This window comes from Aethalodelphis obliquidens, unplaced genomic scaffold (assembly GCF_003676395.1).
Source record: "Aethalodelphis obliquidens isolate GAN/ISIS:26980383/991018 unplaced genomic scaffold, ASM367639v1 scaffold2, whole genome shotgun sequence".
In the NCBI taxonomy this organism is placed as follows: domain Eukaryota; kingdom Metazoa; phylum Chordata; class Mammalia; order Artiodactyla; family Delphinidae; genus Aethalodelphis; species Aethalodelphis obliquidens.
In genome coordinates this window covers 29923289-29944208 of record NW_020837946.1, presented here as the reverse complement: position 1 = coordinate 29944208, position 20920 = coordinate 29923289, and the positions used below count along the sequence as shown (strand labels likewise).

Here is a 20920-nt window from a genome sequence, read left to right as displayed (position 1 = left end):
GTCACCACTACTCGCTGCCACTGTAGCACAGAAGCAGCCAGAAGCCATATGTAATGAGGGTGGCCGTGTTCCAAGACGTGCGGAAATAGGCAGTGAGCCAGATTTGGTTATCTGACCTCTGGGCTCCAGCACGGGCGGAGGATTTGGTCCACGTGCTTCCCGTCCTGACCCTGCCACTTCCCAGCGGTGTGAGCTTCCTCTGAGGGCTCTGGGCTATCTCTAGGGTTTCACTGTGTGCTGCCCGCCCCCCCTCAGTTTTCCTACAGGTAGAACTGGGAGAAAAATCACTTATCCTCTCAGGTTCTCAGCTCTCCTATCTGAAAGTCATGAAGAATAAAGATGATTCACCGTATAGCCCAATGCCCGGCACCCCGGAAGTGTTCGTTCATTATAGTTGTAGTTATAGTCACATTTCCCAATTGCTTATTCATTCTGTAACTCTATTTGCACAATAGGAATGGAAGAAAGCTACCGACAGTGTCATTTTTTCCCCGTATTTTCCTTCCATGCATGGCTTCTTAGAATTTGTTTCTCAAACTTCAAATTCTCCACCTTCACATTACCGCTTTCTCCAGGTGGCTCAGAACTTTGCAGATGGAAGCCTGCTCAACCTTGCAAATACACTTGGAGTTACTATTTAAATTTCTGTTTCTCATTATCTCACACGATGAGAAAACTTCATGGAAAATTAGAAGGTAGAAATTAATGGAAAATAGAAGAGGCGTTGAAAGCAGTTTTCACTTGGGGGGGAAAACAAGGTATGTGAGTAAGTGGGGGACGTTAGAACAATCAGAGGGGACGTTCAGGTCCACACGTCACCAGTGCTGGGCAAGGTTGAAGTCACCTGCATTCTTTCTGCCATCCTGGGGGACGTGGCCCTGGCTCCTGTGTTGTGAAGCAAAGGCCCAGCCATCCCATAGGGCTGAGGGGGGCAAGTGGGGCTAAAATGCAGCCACTCACCAACCTGGGTACCTGGTGCAGGCAGCATCTGCCCAAAGGGGGCACCTTTTTGCAATTTGACACAGAGGCATGGTATGAGCTAACAGGATCTAACACTTTCCAAGAATAACTATTCTATGAAGTACCATTAGGTCATCAACATTTTTTCCAGGGAGTCTGAATGTAGGTCCAAAGTTCATTCCTCCATTCATCTGTCCACTCATTCATCTAATCACCCACCCATCCACCCATCCATCCATCCACCCATCCACCCATCCATCCACCCATCCACCCATCCACCCATCCATCCATCCATCCGTCCATCAGACATTCCTGGGATCGCTGCTGTTATCTGCAAAGGCACTTTGAAAGGGGATTTAACCCCTATTGATCTATCACCTTCCTTTTCTCTGGCTAGCAAACCACAGCCTCGTTAGCACACAGCCCCTGAAGACTGCCACAGAGCCAGGTTCCAAACCAGCGAACCACCAGCCTGTGGGAGCTGAGTCTCTTTAGCTGGAGAATGTCCTAAGAAACTCTGGCCCCGAACTGCAGGTCATCAAAAATTGCCTGAGGGGGGTGAGAGGAGGGCTGTTAGGTGTATCCTCTCTTTTCTGACTCCTTTAACAATAAAAGCACAAATTCATATAGTATGTTTTCTCATTTCTCCAAACAACTGTCCAAGGAAAAAGTTTAAGGAACCAATGTGACGTCCACCAAATGGCTTTTGTCTCTAAAATTTTCTACATGGCAATCATTTCTGGGGAGGGGAGTGTTAGCGGGAAAGGGGAAGAGGGCTTTATAATAAAGTGGGGTTTGTCTTCCAAAGCAGAGCAGAACTTGAGGCGAGGGGTCTATCTCTGATTCTGAATCTGTAATCCACAGAATGCGATTTCTTCTTCTCCAGCGGGTCCCCTAGATCCTCCCCGCCGTGCCCCAACTTTGTCTCTATCCTAAGCCACACTTTAGGAGTCACGTGAAGGCCCCAGCCCCGGCGCGTTGAGCCCTAGGGGATGTATTTAATGTTGAGAACCAGCATTTTGGCTGAGGGAAAGCAAACCTTTGAACCGAGACTATGCGGTGTTGGTGAGAACGTGAGCAGTTGTGACAGTTTTCTGCTTGACAAAAATTTGTGCTCCTGCTTTGTGGTCTAGTCAGGCGCTTCTGAGGGGAAAGTTAATCCCTGCGGATTTACCGCCTTCCTTTCCTCTCACGGTGAGCTGCAGCCTCATTAGAGAATGGGGTTCACCGTGGAGAGGCGGTGGCACAGAGGAACTTGGAGCCCATCCCTGCACACTTTGCTGTTGCTCGTGCATTCTTCTGAGCCCACATGAAAATCCAATGGCAGGATGGTTGCCAGGCAGCAGATACTCTTGGTGACCTGAATAATGAGTCGACACCAGTTCCTTGTGACTCACGAGCTGGCCATTTCAAGGAGCCATTTTCAGTGCCTTGCTTTCTCTTTCAGTTTCTGTGCATAATTTTCAATATGGTCACAGAGAGAGAGGGAAGGAGGGAAGGAGGGAAGGAGGAAGGGAGCTTTCGCAGCTACAGTAATGAAATGATTAAAGGATGGAGGGCTTCCCTGGTGGCGCAGTGGTTGAGAGTCCGCCTGCCGATGCAGGGGACGTGGATTCGTGCCCCGGTCTGGGAAGATCCCACATGCCGCGGAGCGGCTGGGCCCGTGAGCCACGGCCGCTGAGCCTGCGCGTCTGTAGCCTGTGCTCCGCGACGGGAGAGGCCACAACAGTGAGAGGCCCGCGTACCGCAAAATAAGAGAGAAATAGGAATCTTCACCTCAGTTCAGTCTTTTCCTCACGAGCAGTTATAGAGAGCCTTCTTGGTGCATACCCTGAGGTAGAAACCAAGATGAGAGCGAGTTCTTCTGCTTGAGAGCTCCACGTCTCGTGAGGGAGGCGTGAAAATATAAATGAGGCTTGTCTGCATCTTGAGCAGAGATCCACCCACAGAGTAGGACCAACGGCGCACGGAGAGGGCAGCAGCACCTCCCGCCCGTGGCTCCCAGCTGGGGTATCACATGGATGGAGGCGATACATCTTTCTGGACCCCTACTTGACGGAGGCAGCTAGGAGGAATGTTTCATAGGTTAAGCATACACCATTTTTCAGAAGTAAGGATCACGTCTGGTTTTGGCAAGCTCAAAATCTCCTAGTCCCACTCTGGGCCAGATTCTCATCTGATGTGAATGGTTGGGGGAATCAAGCTGTAGCACCGTTTTACATCAAATGGGACTCTAGCCAGTCGTTCCCCAGAGTTACCCTGGGCTTAAATCTACAACGTCATCTCCATGGCAACCAGAGGCTAGCCGGTGAATGTGGTTGCCTTCTAAATCCTCTGCTAGCTTCTCTTCCGTCCTCTGTCTTTTCCGTGATTAGAATGTGCTCTCACTTACTCTCGCTCTCACATACCTACTATCATTTTGCATTCACATTTCTTCGTTGCAACTTCCTTCCAATCAGTTTTTTAAATCCTCCATTCAATTAAAAAAATGAAGATGCGCTACTCATTGCTTGACAGTGGTAATTGACCTGTTTAGACAAGACCAGGCTGATATTCAGTGGGCATGGAAGCCTTGGCAAACCAAAGTGGAATTCGCCTTCAAGTCTAGCCAGCCTAATTAATACATTGTTTGAGAATGCTGGCCAGCCAGACCAAATATTGTATTTCCGTGCATTCGGAGAATCAGTGCTATGGAATCCCAGAAGTCATATCAGTATCACTTACTTGCATGTATTCCTCTGTGTGTGTGTGCGTGTGCGTGTGCGTGTGTGTGCGTGCATGTGCGCGTGTGTGTGAATCATAATGCTTCTATATATCATACAGTAATTGTGGTTTAACAGAAAGAAGAAAAGAGTTTGGGAATCACACAGCTCTTGGTTGAATATCGAACTTCCCACTTACTTGCTGTATAACCATTCATTTAACCTCTCTGAGCCTCTATTTCCTCACCTGTAAAATGGGTCTGACAGTACCTACCTCATAGGGTTGTAAGTAGGAAATAATATCAATCATTGAAAAGTGCTTGGCACACACTACTCAGGACCATCTTATTCCCCTGTCCCCTTCCCTCTCCACTCCAAAGCATGTGTGTGTTTCTTTTCTTTTCTTTTGTTTTCTTTTTTTTAATTAAATTTGGATTAGTCTGCATGCTCTCAGCCTAGCAACACTCTTCTGTGTCTCTCCACCAGGGGGCACCCTCCTACCGGGGACCGAGCCCACAGTGGACACGGTGCCCGTGCAGCCCATCCCAGCCTACTGGTATTACGTTATGGCCGCCGGGGGCGCCGTGCTGGTGCTGGTCTCCGTCGCGCTGGCCCTGGTGCTCCACTACCACCGGTTCCGCTATGCGGCCAAGAAGACCGATCACTCCATCACCTACAAAACCTCCCACTACACCAACGGGGCCCCTCTGGCGGTGGAGCCCACCCTAACCATTAAACTAGAGCAAGACCGCAGCTCGCACTGCTGAGGGCCGAAGCAAGGACGGCACCCAAAACAAACAAGAAAGACTGCAAACACGTTGCCTCGATTTTGCACTTTTTTCTCCTCGCCTAGTCTCTGTGTGAACGCTCAGACATCTCTCTCTCGGGGCCCAAACCCTGTGCGCTCGTATCCATCCCGACCATTCTCCTTGGGTTCTTTTGTTTGTTTGTTTTCCTTTTGTTGATTCCAATGCTGCATCTTGGAATACGAGAAGAGCTCCACCCCTAAGCACTTCACCACTCGAGGCTCAGCTGGTTTCCTTCCAGAGACTGGTTCCCTGTTTCTTCCCCTTGCCTTATCCCATCCCTCCTCTCAGTGGGCAGTCAGTCTGCCAGGAGACTTGAGGGGAGACCCGGATCTGTGTGTTTGTACATGGTATACATTTGCGCGTGTGACTAGCTCTGTGTGTGCATGGGTGTGAGAGAGAGACTGGCTCATTGCAGGGGGGGAGTGTGTGGGTGTGTTCAGAGAAGGCCCCCTTTAACTCTTGTGTTACTTCTCCGGGGGTACATGTTCCAGAAAATAATATACTGTACTAGTTTTGTTTACTTGGAGAAGAGATTGAAGCTTTTTGTTGCCTTATCTAGCTCTGGCTGGGTTTCTGTTGGCTACCATTGTCATCTCCAGGTACCTAAAAAACTAGAGGCCATGTGAAAAGAAGTGTGGCCCCTCTCATTCCTATCCCCATGCCCAACCCACCTGACCCAAGAGGAAGGTTCCCCCACTGCACTCAGACATGACCCCTTGTCCTGTCTCGGGTGTCTTTGAAGTCACATGACAACAGCCATTTGGGTGCGTGTGGAACCATCTCTACTTCCAGCACTGAAGCAAATCTGTCTCATGTTGCCTTATAAAAGAGAAGCTCATAATGAATGTTTAGCTTTTATTGGTTAAGTCCAATCTTGGAATAAGTCATAGAGAATAACAAATCTGAGACTGATGTAGGAAAAGCAGTAGCCTGTTGAGAGCACGAGGAGATGGGGGAGAAGGAAGGATGAAATGTTGTCTTTAAAAAACGTCCTCACCCCTGGGCATTCATTGTGCCCTGCTTAGGATGGGATAGAGTAAGAAGGTTAAAAAACGTATTCTTTGGTGTCTTATTGATCATTGTAATAGCGTTTGTAAAATGTGGGGGGAAAGGGGTCATTTGCTTTCCTTTCATGGTGTAAATGGGTGCCTGAATGTATAGCCACTAAAATATATGGCTGTTCACCTGACTTATTTGAATATTATGAGAGAATAAAAAGTTATCAGTTTTCTAAAATGTACCAGTGTACTACCCCTTAAAGCGTTCATGGCATCTGGCAAATACACCCTTAGAGGCTGGCCTGGCATTTCCAGATGTTGCTGCATCGTCAGGAGAAGGTATAATGAAGATAAATCCTTTGCTGCCCATTCGTCCTCTCTAAACAGCGCAGGGAGAGGGATATTAGAGATAAATTGCCTAGTGATATTTACGAAGGATAGATTCGATAATGAAGTCAATTTCATTGATAGAAAATGTGTATTTTAACGAGATTCTCAGTGTACTGGGCTCAGCCTTGGGGGTGTTTATTTCTCACCTTCCTGCTAGGAATCCACTGAGGAAGTGTAAGATTCTCTCCAAAGATGGTTGCCTGGGCTGAAAGCCTCCAGGTACCTTCTGAGAACAAAATACTAATGATTATTTTTTTTTTGGGGGGGGGGCTGCTTGGGAGAGAGAGACTCTTAGCATTCTTTCGGAATATCCACATAGATCCCTCCAACACACACACACTCACTTTTGCATCTGCTTTGTTTCATCCTCCTGAAAGAATGGTGCTCTCCCACTCTTATTCTATTTCAAAGAGCTGGTCTGTCTCAACCACAGCAGCCCTGCCAGGAAAAAAGATGAAAGGCTAGAGCATGAGCTACCTTGAGATTTCAAGAAGTGTCTTACCCCAGCTGAAGATGGAGAAAGAAAGACGGAGTGAGGGAGGAGGGGTGGCAGGATACCATGGGTACCTTGTGATGACTTCCATGCCAATCACTAAGGGCTTTTTGTCTCAGGTATCTGTATCCAGTGATGCATTTGGGGTCAGGCATCCCTTGAAATGATTGACATCCCTATAGGCACCCCATGGAGGCGTGGTGTCAGGATATTCTGAAATTACACCTGGAAAGTCTAGCCAGTGTAGGAACTGTCTGAGTTACCACACACCCTTGAGGATTTCCCTTCTTTAAAAGAAGATGACAACAACTTTGTGAAATTTGCTGTATCTTTATCTGATGCCCCATGTGGCATCATCTTTATGTACATGCTGTCGTTGAGAATACGAGACTGCTCAAATCTCTGTGACTCCCATGATGCACTTCAGCTGGGGATGTCACACTTCTCTCTCTGTCTCTCCCTCTCTCTGCTCTTGCAGCCCAAGTGACTTTCATAGTATTATCCAGGTACTATGCTAAAAGGGAAGCTCTTCTATTAAATGTCATGCCTTGCAGCTTTAAAAAGCAAAATCTGTATTTCATGGAGGGAGGGAAGGGTCCCTCTCTTCCAAGAAAAATAGACCGGACAGGTGAATGCATGCATGCATGTTTAGAGCTGCTTCTCAGAAGACAAAGAGGTGATGGCAACTATTAAAAAATTACTGAATGAATGAATTGAAGGTCTAGCTCAGGCTGGTACAGTATTTGCCTTAGTAGAGCTTTCATGTTAACAGCTCCAGGAGGGGAAACCCTTACCTCTGGGTTAAAAATCCCTTCCTTGGTATTACGCTAGCAATTGCTATCCCCTAATTGCCAGTGAAGGCAGAAGAAAGAATAAAAAGGATCATAGCATTGCCATTGACAAAACAGAATGCTGAAAATAAATTGTCTTTTCCTTTGTCCCACATTTTTGGGATTAAAGCCAGGATAGGATAGGAAATCCAGTAATATTTCTGAGGTTGATACCCCATCTTTAAGAAGACCCTGTCTTTAAAAATGAAACTAGCAGGCAAGTAAACACCTGAATAATCGAAAATTACCAAAGAACAACAACAAAACAAGAAAACTTAAAGATTTTTACTTCCTATTCTTATCCCCTCACCCTATAACTGTGACATCTCTTGCATTGCTCAGTTGCCTGTGTGTCAAAATAACTTGTGGACGTTGGAAACTATTTGAATGTGTATTGTGTGGAATGTAATAAAGTGATGATATTTTTATACAAACATCTGGGGTTTTTTTTTCACCTTGGCTTGAGAGAACAAAGTTGAAATGTAGGCTGTGAAAGAACTGATGTTTCCAAAGTTTATACATCGCCTTCTGAGCCACAGGGCATTTCTATGGGAGGTAGGTTCTCCTTGAGGCTGAATGCCAGCTTCTCCTTCTTTTATTTTTTATTACTGCTTGTTAGGAGTTTTATCCAATTTGTGCAGCTGAGCCAATTTTTATGATTGGTGTGGGATTTTGCAAAAGTTGCTAAGTGCTAAATTACTCAATGTGATTCCACAAAATTTCTCTTGATGGTAAATCCCCGGAGATTGGACTCTACTTTCAAAGGGCCCCCGGGGGGGCAGGTGGGATGAGAGAAGCTGAATCATGTACTCATCTCTGCAGAGACAGATAGCTTCCTTTGGAGAAGAACTAGTGACGTCTTACGCCTTGCCTACCAAATGATTACTTCCACGGGGACGTCGATGTCCAATTTATGAGCACTTTCCCAGACAAAATGGGAACTTGTAGCATGTTCAGGCTCGAAGATATTCCAGACTTTGGAGCAAGTAAGGAAGATAATAATATGATTACTGTGAACCTGGAAATATCATGGCGGAACATTTTATAAAAGGAACAATTCTATGACAACTTTGAGGAGGGGGACTTGGGGAAACTTACTCAAAAGCCAGAGCTTACTGACGAGTATTTTTCTTTTCGGTCTCTTTCTTGAGTAGTTAGTGATATAGTTATCTAAAATAGTTCTCTCTGAGGGGTATTAGGGGCAAAAAATCTAGGAAAGACAGCCTCCCAGCTATTCAGTGTTTCTAGATGGTGGTCAAAAGAGGTGGTGGAAGAATTTTCCATCACTCCCTATTCGTGGGGTGTATTAGAAGCATTCCATCAACCCAGGAGCCTTCCTCGGAGTCTGAGAACATCCCTAAAGGTCCCAAGAAAAGGGGCTTGTCCAGGAGATCCTATTTCTGTCAGAATCCTGCTTTTCTTCCTTTCTAAACCTAGATCCAGGAAGGAGTACTTCTTACAGCTATAAACCTGCCCAAGTGGTGGTAAAGGAAACAGGCTTCTGGGTTTTCAGATCTTACAGGAAGTGTTGTCAGTACAGATGGCTCAGTCTAGATGTCACTGTCTGTCCTCTGCAGGAGAAAAGAGCAGAATGTCCATGTTTAGAGCATTGTTTGTTCCTCTAATGACAAGCGTCATTACCCATTTTGTCTACATAACATTTGGCCATTCTTAAAGCCATTTGTTCCCATTAGCAAAAGATGAAATGAAAGCATCTCAGAAGCATTTATTTCCAGCAAAGAGCCAGGCTCAGTCAACATTTTCATGAGCTGTCCTGGGACCAAACTTGCCCGAGTGAATGAGATTAGCCATCGCTTATGCTTCGTTAGCAATACTGCCTTGGGAGCCACCTTTGAGAATTTCATCATTGCTTTTCCCACCTTGGTTCTGGTCCCAAGGCTTATTCTACGTGCACTCTCTCTTCCCCAAAATAGCAGACTGTTCCGATTCTGATCTTAGGCGTCAAACACAGCACTGTTATCAGTATGGTATTTCAGACCTAACCCAAGCATAAATGTTACAGAAATTGTATTTCCATGGGTCATAAACACCAGATGTCAAGGCCCAGGATCGTCTGTCTTGGCTCCTACCTGGCCTTATGATAGTTTAAATGTGCGTTCTTGCAGTTGAAGCAAGACTCTGCCCTCCTAAGCCCAGATACCTGCAGCCTGGCCAGTCGGCTGTGGCCCTGTGTTTGTTTTCATCTCCTCTCTTCACTGACTCTGCAGTTGTTTTGCACGAACATTGTTGGCCTTTCTGTAATCTCTGATGAAAAGAGCTTCATTTTTAAGTTTTAATTTGTCCGTGTTATGGGCTCCACATCTGAGCCGAACTGCAGGTCTGTAGGTGCGGCTTGTTTTCTCTCTTTGATTGTGCGCATCGCTGGGGCTCTTGCAGCTGTAATTTGCCTTTCATCCACTTCAATGACGGCCCAAAGAAAACACAAAAGAAATCCAACCAGAGGAAAAGGAGGGGAGAGGGAAACACCAGCCAATGGTCTTATAATCAGCAGGGGAAAGATCGGCTTATATAAATAAATTAACAGCTAGGAACAGTGTAGGATTTAATGAAGCCTGACACAGATCAGGTGCACTGGAGTATGTCTCGAGGTTCGATATAATCAGAAACCTGCGCCTTTAGAAGGCGTTAGGCCACAGGCCTCAGCCAGACGACATTTGCACTGTGTGGAGGAGTTCCTTTTGGCCCCAAACTCAAGCATGGAAGAGATGCAAGATTTGAGGACTTGCCAAACAGAAAACCCCCTTTTAGCATGGTTTCTACATGGCACAGGGCAGAATCTTGGTGTTTCAGGGCAGACAGCAGAAACCATTCTTGCCCCAAGCCCAGTGGACGGGACACCCAGAATCCTTCTGTTCTCTTTCCAGTAAAGTAATTGTTCTTGGGCTTTGCTGTCACTGACCTCCAAGCTCCCAATAAAATTGAAGTCCCACGGCATCGGACCAAGAAATAGGAAAGGCCATTTGAAGAGTCAGCAACAGACGTGCTGGAGGCAAGACTGGCCCTGGGTAGGGAAAACACCTATTCTTGGAAGCTCATGACTGGAGTCATTATGATACTGAAAAAGGCCGTTGGGGAAAATTTTAAGATGGTCTCTGGTTAGGTTTCTTTTCATTTCTTTTTAACTTATAAGTTATACGTGACTATATCCTCAAAAAGTGCAAATAATTTTTCTAAGAAGAAGTTCATTTCATTGCTAACCAGTCCCGACCCCCTCCCCAGAGGGAACCATGAGAAATTGTTCGAGGTATATATTTCCAGGCCTTGTTTTATACCTTTACAAATGTATATGTTCATGTCTAATTACGCAGTTTGCTTTCGTTGGGGTTAGTTTGGTTTTGTGTAAATAGTATCAACATTTGCTCACTGTGCTGGATAACCTGCTTCTTTCCATTTGATAAAGCCTTGAGGATACTTTGTTGCACACTGACAGGTTTACCCCATCCTTTTCAGATATTGTCTAGCATTTCGTATCATGTCGCTGTACCGCAGTTTATTAACTGCTCCCCTACTGGTGGTCATTCAGGTTGTGTCTAGGTTTTCTTTCTATGATAAACAATACTGCAGTGAACATCCTTGAGGTTGCCTCTTTGTGCAAGTTTCTCTGGGATAGAATATCTGGGTCAAATGGTGTGCCTGTTTACATTTTAATAGATGCTTCAGGTGGCTGAGTTTTACCTTTAAAATGAACCTGCCCCCATTTGAGAGGGTAACAAACCAGTGGACACCCTGCATTATATCCCCTGTCATGTGCAGAAGCCACGTAATCTCTGTGACTATCTCTCTCTCTTTCTCTAAAGTGGGCGGAGTGCTTGCAAGGGAAGACTGAGGACAATTTTAGTTGAAGGGAATTTTAATCACAGGGACTTTTTTTAATGCTGATTTGTGGAGAATGTGAGCCTGGCTATAAGATGCAGCTCGCTGGAGCTGTGGCCACCGTAGCCCGGGAGTTAATTCTATCCCTGGTTCAGTAGGCAGAGCTGTTCTCCATGATTAATGAGTTCCACTTGGTTTCTTCAAAGAGTGACTGTGCTGTGCCTTGCTGTTATTTATTTATGTTTTCTACTAAAAAAATCGTGTCAAAAACATCCTTTAAGGTCAGTGCACGTTATTATGCTGCAGCCAAAAATATTCCAACAGCCACAAGGAGGCCCACGTGCCAACAGAAAGTCCCTAATCCTGTGGCCTTGTGCCCAAGGGCCCCATTACGGCCCTGAGAGGAGCAGGCCTTCCTGGCTGAAAGGAGGCACCCAGCTTCTTTCTGAGGAGGGTCAGGGCTAATGCGACCCGAGGAAGGGTAGTAGGAAGTACGTTGGCTTTCCAGTGGGAGGTTTCGATGTGCAGGCAAAGCTGCTAGCCCCAAGTGTCTCCAGAGAGGAAGGACAAGTAGAAGAGAAGCCAAGGGAGCCATTAGTTCAAAACACCGTTTCTTCTAAGAGCTGCTACCCTTGTTTCTACTGTGCGTTTAGACCAAGGGGTCAAAGTAATGTGACTTTGACGCTGAGCGTAGTGGATAGTGTGACGGCCATATGTGAGCTTTGCCAGCTTTCTCCAACCTGCCAGAAATCCAGGACTGCTGCCTCTAGGGCTTGAGACTTGGGTATAACTCTTGGTGGCTCAGGGGAAAAAGTAGCACAAGAGTGAGGTGTGGGTGAGAGACACGGGCGTGCACACACACACAAGCTTGTTTTGTCGTCTATGTGTAATTGTGCAAAATTGAACCCTTTTAGTATCATTAACTGACACACCCGAAGGCAAAGGCTCTGATCCAGAACGGGAATGGTAGGCACCACGTCTTGGCTTTCAGCAGCAGCAGTTTCTTTCTCAGGCGTCAGTCAGGACTCATTAACCAGATGCTGGACTGGATTTCAGAACCCGCTAGAGAGCAGCCAACTCCAGTAATGAAGGGAATGCGGAGAACGCTTTGAGCCTGAGGTGGCCTTGACCGAAGTCCTATTCTCAGTCGTCCTGCTGGTTACTGAGGCTCGTTTCAGCACAGTCTGTTACGAATCTTTTCCTCTCTTTGCATCTCCCTGCTGCCACCAAGGGGCTGGGAGAAGGGATATAAGGACCCCGAGGGCCGTGTGGTCTTCCGTATCGCTTCTCTGGGCCACTTCCGACAGCTGGTACCGAGGGAAGACAGTCACTAGGACGGAGACTGGGGCTGACGTGGGTCGTCAAAGGAGCCCCCAAGGTGCCTCATCACCTCGGCCAACCGCACACCAGGATCGCGAGGTCGGGAATGGCGTCCACGGGAAGCCCTGAGCTCTCACCGCCGTCATCATTTCCGGGCTCTGAACCCCTCACAGGGCCACCGTCCCCTCCTCTTTCCCCAAGAAGGACCCGTTTCCACCTCCCTATCTACCTCTGGGTCGGGTGTGGTTCATCTTCAACCTCGACCCTCCCCTTTCTGCAGCTGCCCCCTCTCTCGGTGGCTCCTTTTCTTCTCTCTGGCATTCCTGCACTTTCTCCACCAAGGCCTCCTGCCAGAAGAGCCCGTCAGATTCCCAACACAGAGGCTTCATTGCTTGCTTCCTCCAAGTAGCTGCATTTTTACAGGAGACCAAACCTAAGGTCGGAGGAATTACTCTCTTGTGTTATAGCCACAGTTCTCAGCCACCAGCAAACTTTTGGGGGAAATCATCTCTTGAATGGGCAGAGAGAGGTACCTCTTTGGAAGCCCTAAAATCTTATCACAAGGTCATGGATCCTTGTGTTCAGAAGAGCCCAACTTTTAAGTAAAGCAAACTCTCTTGGTGAGATACATGTGTGTAGAGAGTTTTTTCCCGAAGACCTACAACATAGAGGGACAATCTTTAAGAAGACATTGCTTTTCACATTGGAAGTGCATGCAGTTTTGTTTCTCCTCCATCCTTTCACTTGTCCCAGGTAATACCAAACCTCTCCACCTGTGCAGTGTTTCCATTTATGCACTTCTTGAACCTTGGGACTGGAGGAGAGGAGAAATGTTAACGCCTATTGGCCAACTCCCTGAAATGTGAAGATATGAGACTTTTTTCCTAACATCTCAGAAAAAGAATCAAGAACGCAGTGGAAGGGGGACACTTTTCTCCGAACTTTTCTTTTCCCCACCTTCATACCCTCAGAGAAGGTAGCCAACAAAAGAAGGCCCTCTTTCTTGTGGACATACCCACTTACAGTAATGGAGAATATCTCTGATTTCTCAAAGACCTAGAGCAAAGCAAAGATTCCAGAATTTTCCTCCCTCAGCCTTACTGGTTTTTTCCAGCCTGCACAATCATGAAGCCTATGTTTATAACTACACATTTCTGTGGCGTCTCCTTTTTCTTATTTTCACGCCATCGTTGGGGCTCAGTGGAGCCATTCTGGCCTCAGCTGCTCATCTGCCTCTGCACTTGGAAGTGTTATTAGGTCATTTCACGGCCTTCTCATTTGCAGTCAGTATTTCCAATTCTTTTTAGTGTTTCCTCCTGATTATTCAACGAAAAATAATAGAAAATCATGTTCAAAGTCTTCTGGTATCACAAACCGAGCCCCCTTTTCTTTTCCAGCTTGAAACCATTTGAAAACTTAAAAAAATATATACTTTTTTCCATGACTTTGCATAGATTTGGCTATAGCCCAAGAGATAAAAAACCCACGATAGAGGATCTTCTGGTGGTGTTTCTAAACTCAAGCCAAACCCAGCACGGGATGAATGGCTCTCATGTAGCCTGACTCTAATGGAGGAGCTTTGGCAAACGTTCGATCTACATCTGAACTTTTGGCTCCTTCTAGCAACAGGGGATGAACAAACTGAATTAGGGAAATAAAGTGTGGTAGGGAGTAGGAACCTTCAGCCAATACTAAATATTACACTGAATTAAACACGTTGAAGGGCCAAGAAATATCTGCTAGTCCTTCATGAGTTCTCACTTATTGAGATCACAGTGTTGTGTCTCCTGCTGGGATCAGAACAAAGTGACTGAGAGAATTTTCTGAAGGCTACTCCCCTCTGAGAGGTCCAGTGTGATTTAGTTGGCTCGGGGGGTTCGGGAACTTGGAATCAAACTCAACAAGGGCTCTAAGTGGCCAAGAGCTAATCCCAAATAAATCACAGCCCCGAACAAGGTGTCGAAAAGGTGGCTGACTCTCCGTTCTACTGCCGAGCTCTTCAATGACTTACTGCATTTTTCTACCCTCCTTCCTCAATTTCTTCCTCCTTGAAGAAGACGCGATGACCCCTGGTATCCTTGAAAGTGAATGGTTTCAGTGATTTCCTCTGTAGGCATCTCTTCAATCCTTGCTTTAAAGGCTGGTTGCAGTTTGGTGGGTTGAGTGCACGTGTGGGTTAACTGGCTTCTCACCAGGTCTTGTCAGCCCTGCCTCAGCTCAGGTGGAGGCTTCAAACTTGGGGAACCATTTACTAGCTCTGTCAGTTCCTCAGTTGCCCCTTAGCAGGACTTAGCAAGCTAAACAAGCAAGTATGGAAAACATGGAGCCTCATGGCTTCCTTTCACCTGTCCTGTGCATGGTCTTCTCCTTCCACGGGCACCTTAAGGTGGATGCCTTCAGGTGTGACCACCTCCAGAAGAGGACAGAAGACGGGTGGCGAGCCCTTTTCTGTTGAAGTTGCCTTGTCTACAGCTAGCCGCCCTTTTCAGGGAAGCCTCAGCAGAAGGGCCATCAGAGCTTTCTCATTTTCTTCCTGTAAAGATGAGTTCTCAAGCAGGAAGGAACATCAGTGCTTACTTTACAGAGGAGCAAGCTGAGACCCAGGGAGGCTCAGAGACTCGTCCCGGCTCTCACACCTGGGCGAAGTGGCAGAGCTCAGGGGAGAAGGAGGAAGCCTGCTCCCAGTCTAGCGCTCCTCCATATTCCGTGCTGCTCCCCTTCGGGTACCGGCCTTAGAGTGTGTCCGCTACACATTCTGGATGGCCAGCCTGTCATCAGCTTCCACCAGGCCTCTCAAGCCACTGCTCGCAGTTGGCCTGGAAGGGACTCTTCAGAGAAAGCCAGCATGCGTTGGTGTCCTGATGGGTGTGCCAGCGATCCAGGGACGGATGGTCTTAAATCATTTATCTAAAAGTAGCCAGTGGTTTGGGGTACACTCCTCACTCTCTTAACTATCTTGTGAGGCTCTTTTTTTTTTTGATGTAGAAAGTAAACAGAACAATGTCAATGAAAATATACTCACAGCAGCCACGGCATAGGAGATGTGGTGAAAGGGAAGGTCGAAATTTTTCTGTAACTGCAGAAAAGCAAACTAACCCCAAAGGACCCTAATTTAAGAGAAAAAAAGAGAAGAAAATAAGGGAGAGAGAAAAGATAAAGTGTGTGTGTGTGTGTGTGTGTGTGTGTGTGTGTGAAGAGAGAGAGAGGGTGGGAAGGAAACTCTAAATGAGAGAGGGCATTCCTGTTTTAGACCTCAACCACACTCAGGGGGAATTTTCCGTTTACAGGTTGGAGTGTCTGGGGCATTTCTCTTGCATGGCATGTGTGATCTTACAGTGCCAGGCAGTGCTCCAGACCCTTCTGGGAGAATCACCTCTTTTTAGAGGAGGCAGAGCTCATGGCTGGGTGTGGCTGTTCCCCATTTGTGCTGTAGGGTTGCAGTGTACTGACAAGGGTGCTGGAGAATATTTGACTTGTGAGCGGGCAGGGCAATCTCTGAATGCCTCAGTGGATCTGATAAAAATGAATACAAGCCCCAAACCAAGAGATCAGTGTGCGAGTAAACAGGCTCGGGTGCCGGGCTTGAGGCCATCGCCATCCCTCGCAGCAGCCTCCATTCCAAAGCTGTCTCCTCCTCCCTCCCACATTTTTTCCCTGCCTTGGCACAGCCTCATCTGCCCAATCCCTGCCCCAGACTCGTCAGCACTTAGAGTCCCCTCCACAGCACCCCGCTTTTTTTTTTTTTTTTGCGGTACGCGGGCCTCTCACTGTTGCGGCCCCTCCCGTTGCGGAGCACAGGCTCCGGACGCGCAGGCTCAGCGGCCATGGCTCACGGGCCCAGCCGCTCCGCGGCATGTGGGATCTTCCCGGACCGGGGCACGAACCCGTGTCCCCTGCCTCGGCAGGCGGACTCTCAACCACTGCGCCACCAGGGAAGCCCCACCCCCACTTTCTTTTATGCTATTTTGGCATGGGTGAGTCCTTGCTTCCCAATCACACTGAAGGGCCTCGATCGTGGACACCGGGTCCCGTACATCTTCCTTTCCCAAACTCCTCCGTGTGGTTTCTGGGCACGTAGTCAACCCTCTTAATAAGTGAGGGTTGGTTGATCGGTTGGTTAGTCAGTAAGTGAAAACTGCCATTTGGAGAACAATGTAAATCAGCCTTCCCTGTCTGGGGATCATGGAAAAATGTGAAGTCCCAAATTTCAGATCACGGCATCCTCACGTTCATGAGAAGTCTCCGTGAGTTCCCATCCAAGTGGTGAGCCAGCAACGCAGGCAAACAGCCAGGGGCTGTGTATCCAGCCCACTAGGATGGAGACAGGGCGCACCCTTGGGATGGGTTAGGGATGATAATGGGGGTTTGCCCGAGTGCACACCTGCGGGAGTCGAGGGGAGAGGGTGTCCTCTGGCCCTGATACAATACTGAGTGTCGGAATTCAGATTTTGGAGTCAGACGGATCTGAGTTGAAATCCAAGCAGGTGCCCAGAAGGAAACAGGGTCATGTGAGGACGAAGGTTGAAAGTGGAAGTCTGTGTGGGTGGGAAGATCCATGTTCCTGATCTGTGTTCTCTTAAAGGTGGGGCTCCTTCCATTCTCCCTCATCCGTCTCCCATTCACAAACACACCCACCTAGTAAAACAGAGTCCTGGAAGGTCCTCTCCAAGTTTTTCCTCATTAAAAACAAAAATTTAATTCCACGTCCCTGGTCTCCACAGTCTTTTGCCATCTACCTCACTTCCCCAGCCAGGTCTCCATCCTGTGGCTGTCATGTCCCCTTCCCAGGGAGGTGCTGCCTCCTCCACTCTTTGCCTTGAGCTCCTGGGTCACCCCTTCTCCGTCCAACCCGCCCTTGCCTTTTTTTCACTAGAACTACAGGGACCCGGTGGACATCCACCCTCCCTGCCAGCATCCTGAGGAAACAGGCTGAGGCTTACCTCCTGGGCTCAACAGAAAAGGAAAGTGACCCGTGCAGGGCAAAGAGGCTTCTGAGAAAGAAAGCTCTTAATCAAACACAGATATCAAGAATATTAGCAAGGGGACTAGAGAAAATTGCTATCAAAGTAAATTGCTTTTTGTACAAATGTTCCCTTTACTGGGGTTTTCCCCAGTGTGTCATTCTTTCTTTAAGGCTTCGTGAACAGATGCTCTTTTGAAAATGTTGATTAACTTATCCTTTTTTTGATCCCTTCCCACTCACCCAAACTCCTGGGAGCAGTGATTATGCAAAAAGCCAAGTCGAGCCTCTAAAGTGTTCTTCACCTGAAGTAGGCTTTGATCCTCCAGGGGCAGAAATCTCAGCCACATCTGGGCAATCAATTTCATAGAACCTTAAAAATGGACCTATTCTTGGGAGGTCATCTCATCCAGTCCTCTGCTCACAGAGCCAAGAGGCTGTGATCTCCTGGGACAAAATGTTCTCATAGTCATTACCATCCTCTTACCCGTTTTTCACTGAGATCAATGCCACATCTACTCCTTTCCAGCCCATGATCAATAGTGTCTTAAGAGTTCTTCCCTGAGGGTGTGAGATGGAGCAAGGTGGCGTTCTAGCCTCCAAGAATTTGTCACATCCTTGGCAAAGACTGAATCCCTAAAAGCAAGAACAGGATTAGGCCCAAAAGTCACTGGCAGGAGCCCCGCAGTTTTCGTCCTGGGCTAATCCACATATTCTTATCCAATGTTCTGCATCTTTTAACCGTGAAGATGTTGACATATGAGCATCCCATAAAAATGATTAATTGTTGGAAATGTGATGGTTTTCTTCCGTGTTTTTTTTTCTCAGAAGGTTAAAAAAAAAAAACAACTCCAGGTTGATTTCCACAAGCCAGATTTGATCCCTATGACAGACACCACCTGCCTCTTGTTGATTCATTTTTACATCTTCATTCCAAGGACACAGCCTGCGTTGTAGAGTCCTGGAGAATAACACAGGGGCTGGGCATTGAGGTGGGGAAGCTGTCATGGCCTGCAGGTACCAGTTGTGCTATAAACATGCCAGGAACAGGCTGGATTTTTGGAGGATTGGTGCCACGTGGCAACCATCTTTTCAAGTAGGGTCTTAGCAAGTGGTTTTCCGCATCCCTTACTGGCGACCAAAAGGATGAGAATGTGCTTTAGCACTTTGGCCAGGAATGAAGAAGACTTCGAACATGATGAAAACCACTGTCTCCAGGGAAAGACTGAATGTCAGGTATGGCAGTGATGGATTGGTCCTCAGTTCAGGTCACAGTCAAGTAGATCTTCCCCGAGGTGTTGTGCAGATGAGGGAGAAGTTCAGGCTGGTCTGAAGTTCTTGTATTCCTCTTGTTTGATACTCTAGCTGTTTGGAATTTGGGGTTTGTGTTAAGCCTTGATTTTTTTAATATAAATTTATAGTGCTGACATTGAGGTAGTTCACCTGACTTGGGGTTGAAACTCCTGAAGGGCCACATACATTCACTGGAGCCATTTTGACCTGACAGCAGACACAGGTATAATTAACTTGTGAGACAGGAAAAAATGATAAGACCCTTTTCTTCACCACATATTTGATTTTCTTTTTTAGTGTTTTACCATTTTAGACAGGTAGTTTCCATTGGCTGTGATTTCTGTAAGATGGACAACATGGTGAATAGAGACCTGAATAATCCTCCCCATTCCCCAAAAGATTATCATAAAAAAAGAAAAAGATAGACAGTGATAATACTGGAGAAAATTCAGAGTAAATTAACTTAGCTCTGTTCAAGCCTGGGTGAGTCAGATTGGATGCCCATGTTTGATCTATTCTACACCGTGAAGAAAGCCAATGGGAAAAATAGACTGGGGAGAAAAGAGAAGGGATATTAGCACAGACGTGGAGGTGGACAGGCGTTACAACATTCTTTCCAGTTCTAGTTCTACATTAAAGCATGTAATGATGAAATGTGATTTCCTTAAATTACTTTACATTTATTTGAAATCCAGAGGAGAAAGACTCATACTTTGTGCCCGCTTAGATGCACGCATATGAGGAGGGGCAGTTTGCTATCTCAGATGAACGTCGCAGTCATGGCAACTGATGACGGACATGAGAGGCCACTGAAGGTGCCTTAGACCTACGTCGCTTGTAAACAACAGTCACTATAAAGACACACGGGAGCATTTACTTGGCGCTAGAGGCCTTTCTTATTGTTTCTGTTCTTCTGGTTATCATTGGAAGTAAAGACAAATCATTTGAAGGGGAAAGAATCCAGTAATGTACATGATAACTGACCTGGAAGCAGAAAGTGACTCCAGCTGCCTGCAGTGCTGGGGAGTCATCTCAGCAAGGTAACATCTCTGCCTTTTAGCCGCGGCAACAGAACTTGTTATAACTTGATTTGTTTTGTTTTCTCTTCTCTTATAGTGGACATCCCGGAAATACATGGGAGGGAGGGCTACGAGGATGAAATTGATGGTGAGTACTGCTGTGATTTAGAAGATAATCATGACAGTCAAGTTTGGCTATAAAAACAAAAATAATGTCCGGGGTATTGGAGGGCCAGAATTTAGAACTATCGGCCAGGAATGTAAGTGAAAATGAATCCAGAGAGGAGTGAAGAAACTATCAATTGCTCTCTCAAGGTCAAATTTAGCAATTTAGAAAGTTTATTGAGTTCCCTCTGCCCAATCGGAAACAGGTCTTCTACTTTGGGCAACTTTCGACACTGATGAGCTTCAAATCTGAATAAGCCCTTTAGAAGTGAAAGCCGGGCTTCTCTACACATGTCTCTGCTTGAACCCACTGACCTCCTTCCAAAAAGGGCCGAGTGAATGAGCGTCACTGTGAATATTCTCTCAGGCCTGCTGTGGTTTCCAATTCCATGGCTTTCAGGAACCCTTCTCACACTGTCCATGACTCCGAGTTGGGGCTTGTTGCAGGAATTAGGTTTCTTGTCCACACTGCCCATCTCATGTTATCATATTTATTCCAAGCTCGATTTTCCTACTTCAAATACACATACTTCATAAGGCTGAAGCAAGAGTCCTGACTGGAAGGGCACTGAGCAAACACGCAGATGGAATACCTTCCCTCGACTCAGAGCAACGCAGGTCTCTCTGGGAGTCTCTGAGTGCCAGAGTTGATCCCCAAGAGAGATCACCAAGGTTCCCCTCAAAGAACAGCTTTAGACCAAGATTGATGCCTTTAAGAAGGGCAGTTTATAGAGCAGCTGTTTTAAACCTGACCTTAATCAAACACTTCAAGTGTAGCTATAGAAACAGAGTGACTAACCCAAACAGCACCTTGTTAACTGATTGCAGACTCTCCCTGCAAAGCCCGGTCTAACGTTCCTATTATGGGCAAAACTGCACAACTGGCCTTCACAGAGAGGCTGCAATAGATCAAGCAGCAGAAGCCCTAAGATGGGGTGGAAAGAGTAAAGGATGTGGATGGAGAAAACCTGATTTATACTCCTAGTTTAACTGCTCGTTAACTCTGGGAACTCGTGGTACCTACTCACTTCATCTCTTAAAACCTCTGTTTCCTCATCTATTTTTTAAAATTATAATATCACCCTGCCTTCTTCATGGGATTATTAGGAAATCCCACAAAATTCTCCATGAATATGGTCATGCCTTG

At 46.6% G+C, this 20920-nt stretch overlaps 1 protein-coding gene across 5 annotated transcripts in view; it reads left to right on the top strand.

The window, feature by feature from the left end:
* Positions 1-20920, top strand: part of NRP2 (neuropilin 2) — a 113462-nt gene that overhangs the window by 88154 nt on the left and 4388 nt on the right. For 2 of the 5 annotated variants that reach the window (XM_027123368.1, XM_027123376.1), the window contains exon 16: positions 19706-19756. In XM_027123368.1, the coding sequence (XP_026979169.1) occupies positions 19706-19756 (51 nt within the window). Of the gene's footprint in view, positions 1-1357; positions 2552-4148; positions 7617-19705; positions 19757-20920 lie in introns of those variants that run through there. The other 3 variants (XM_027123382.1, XM_027123387.1, XM_027123396.1) reach the window with 2 other exon arrangements.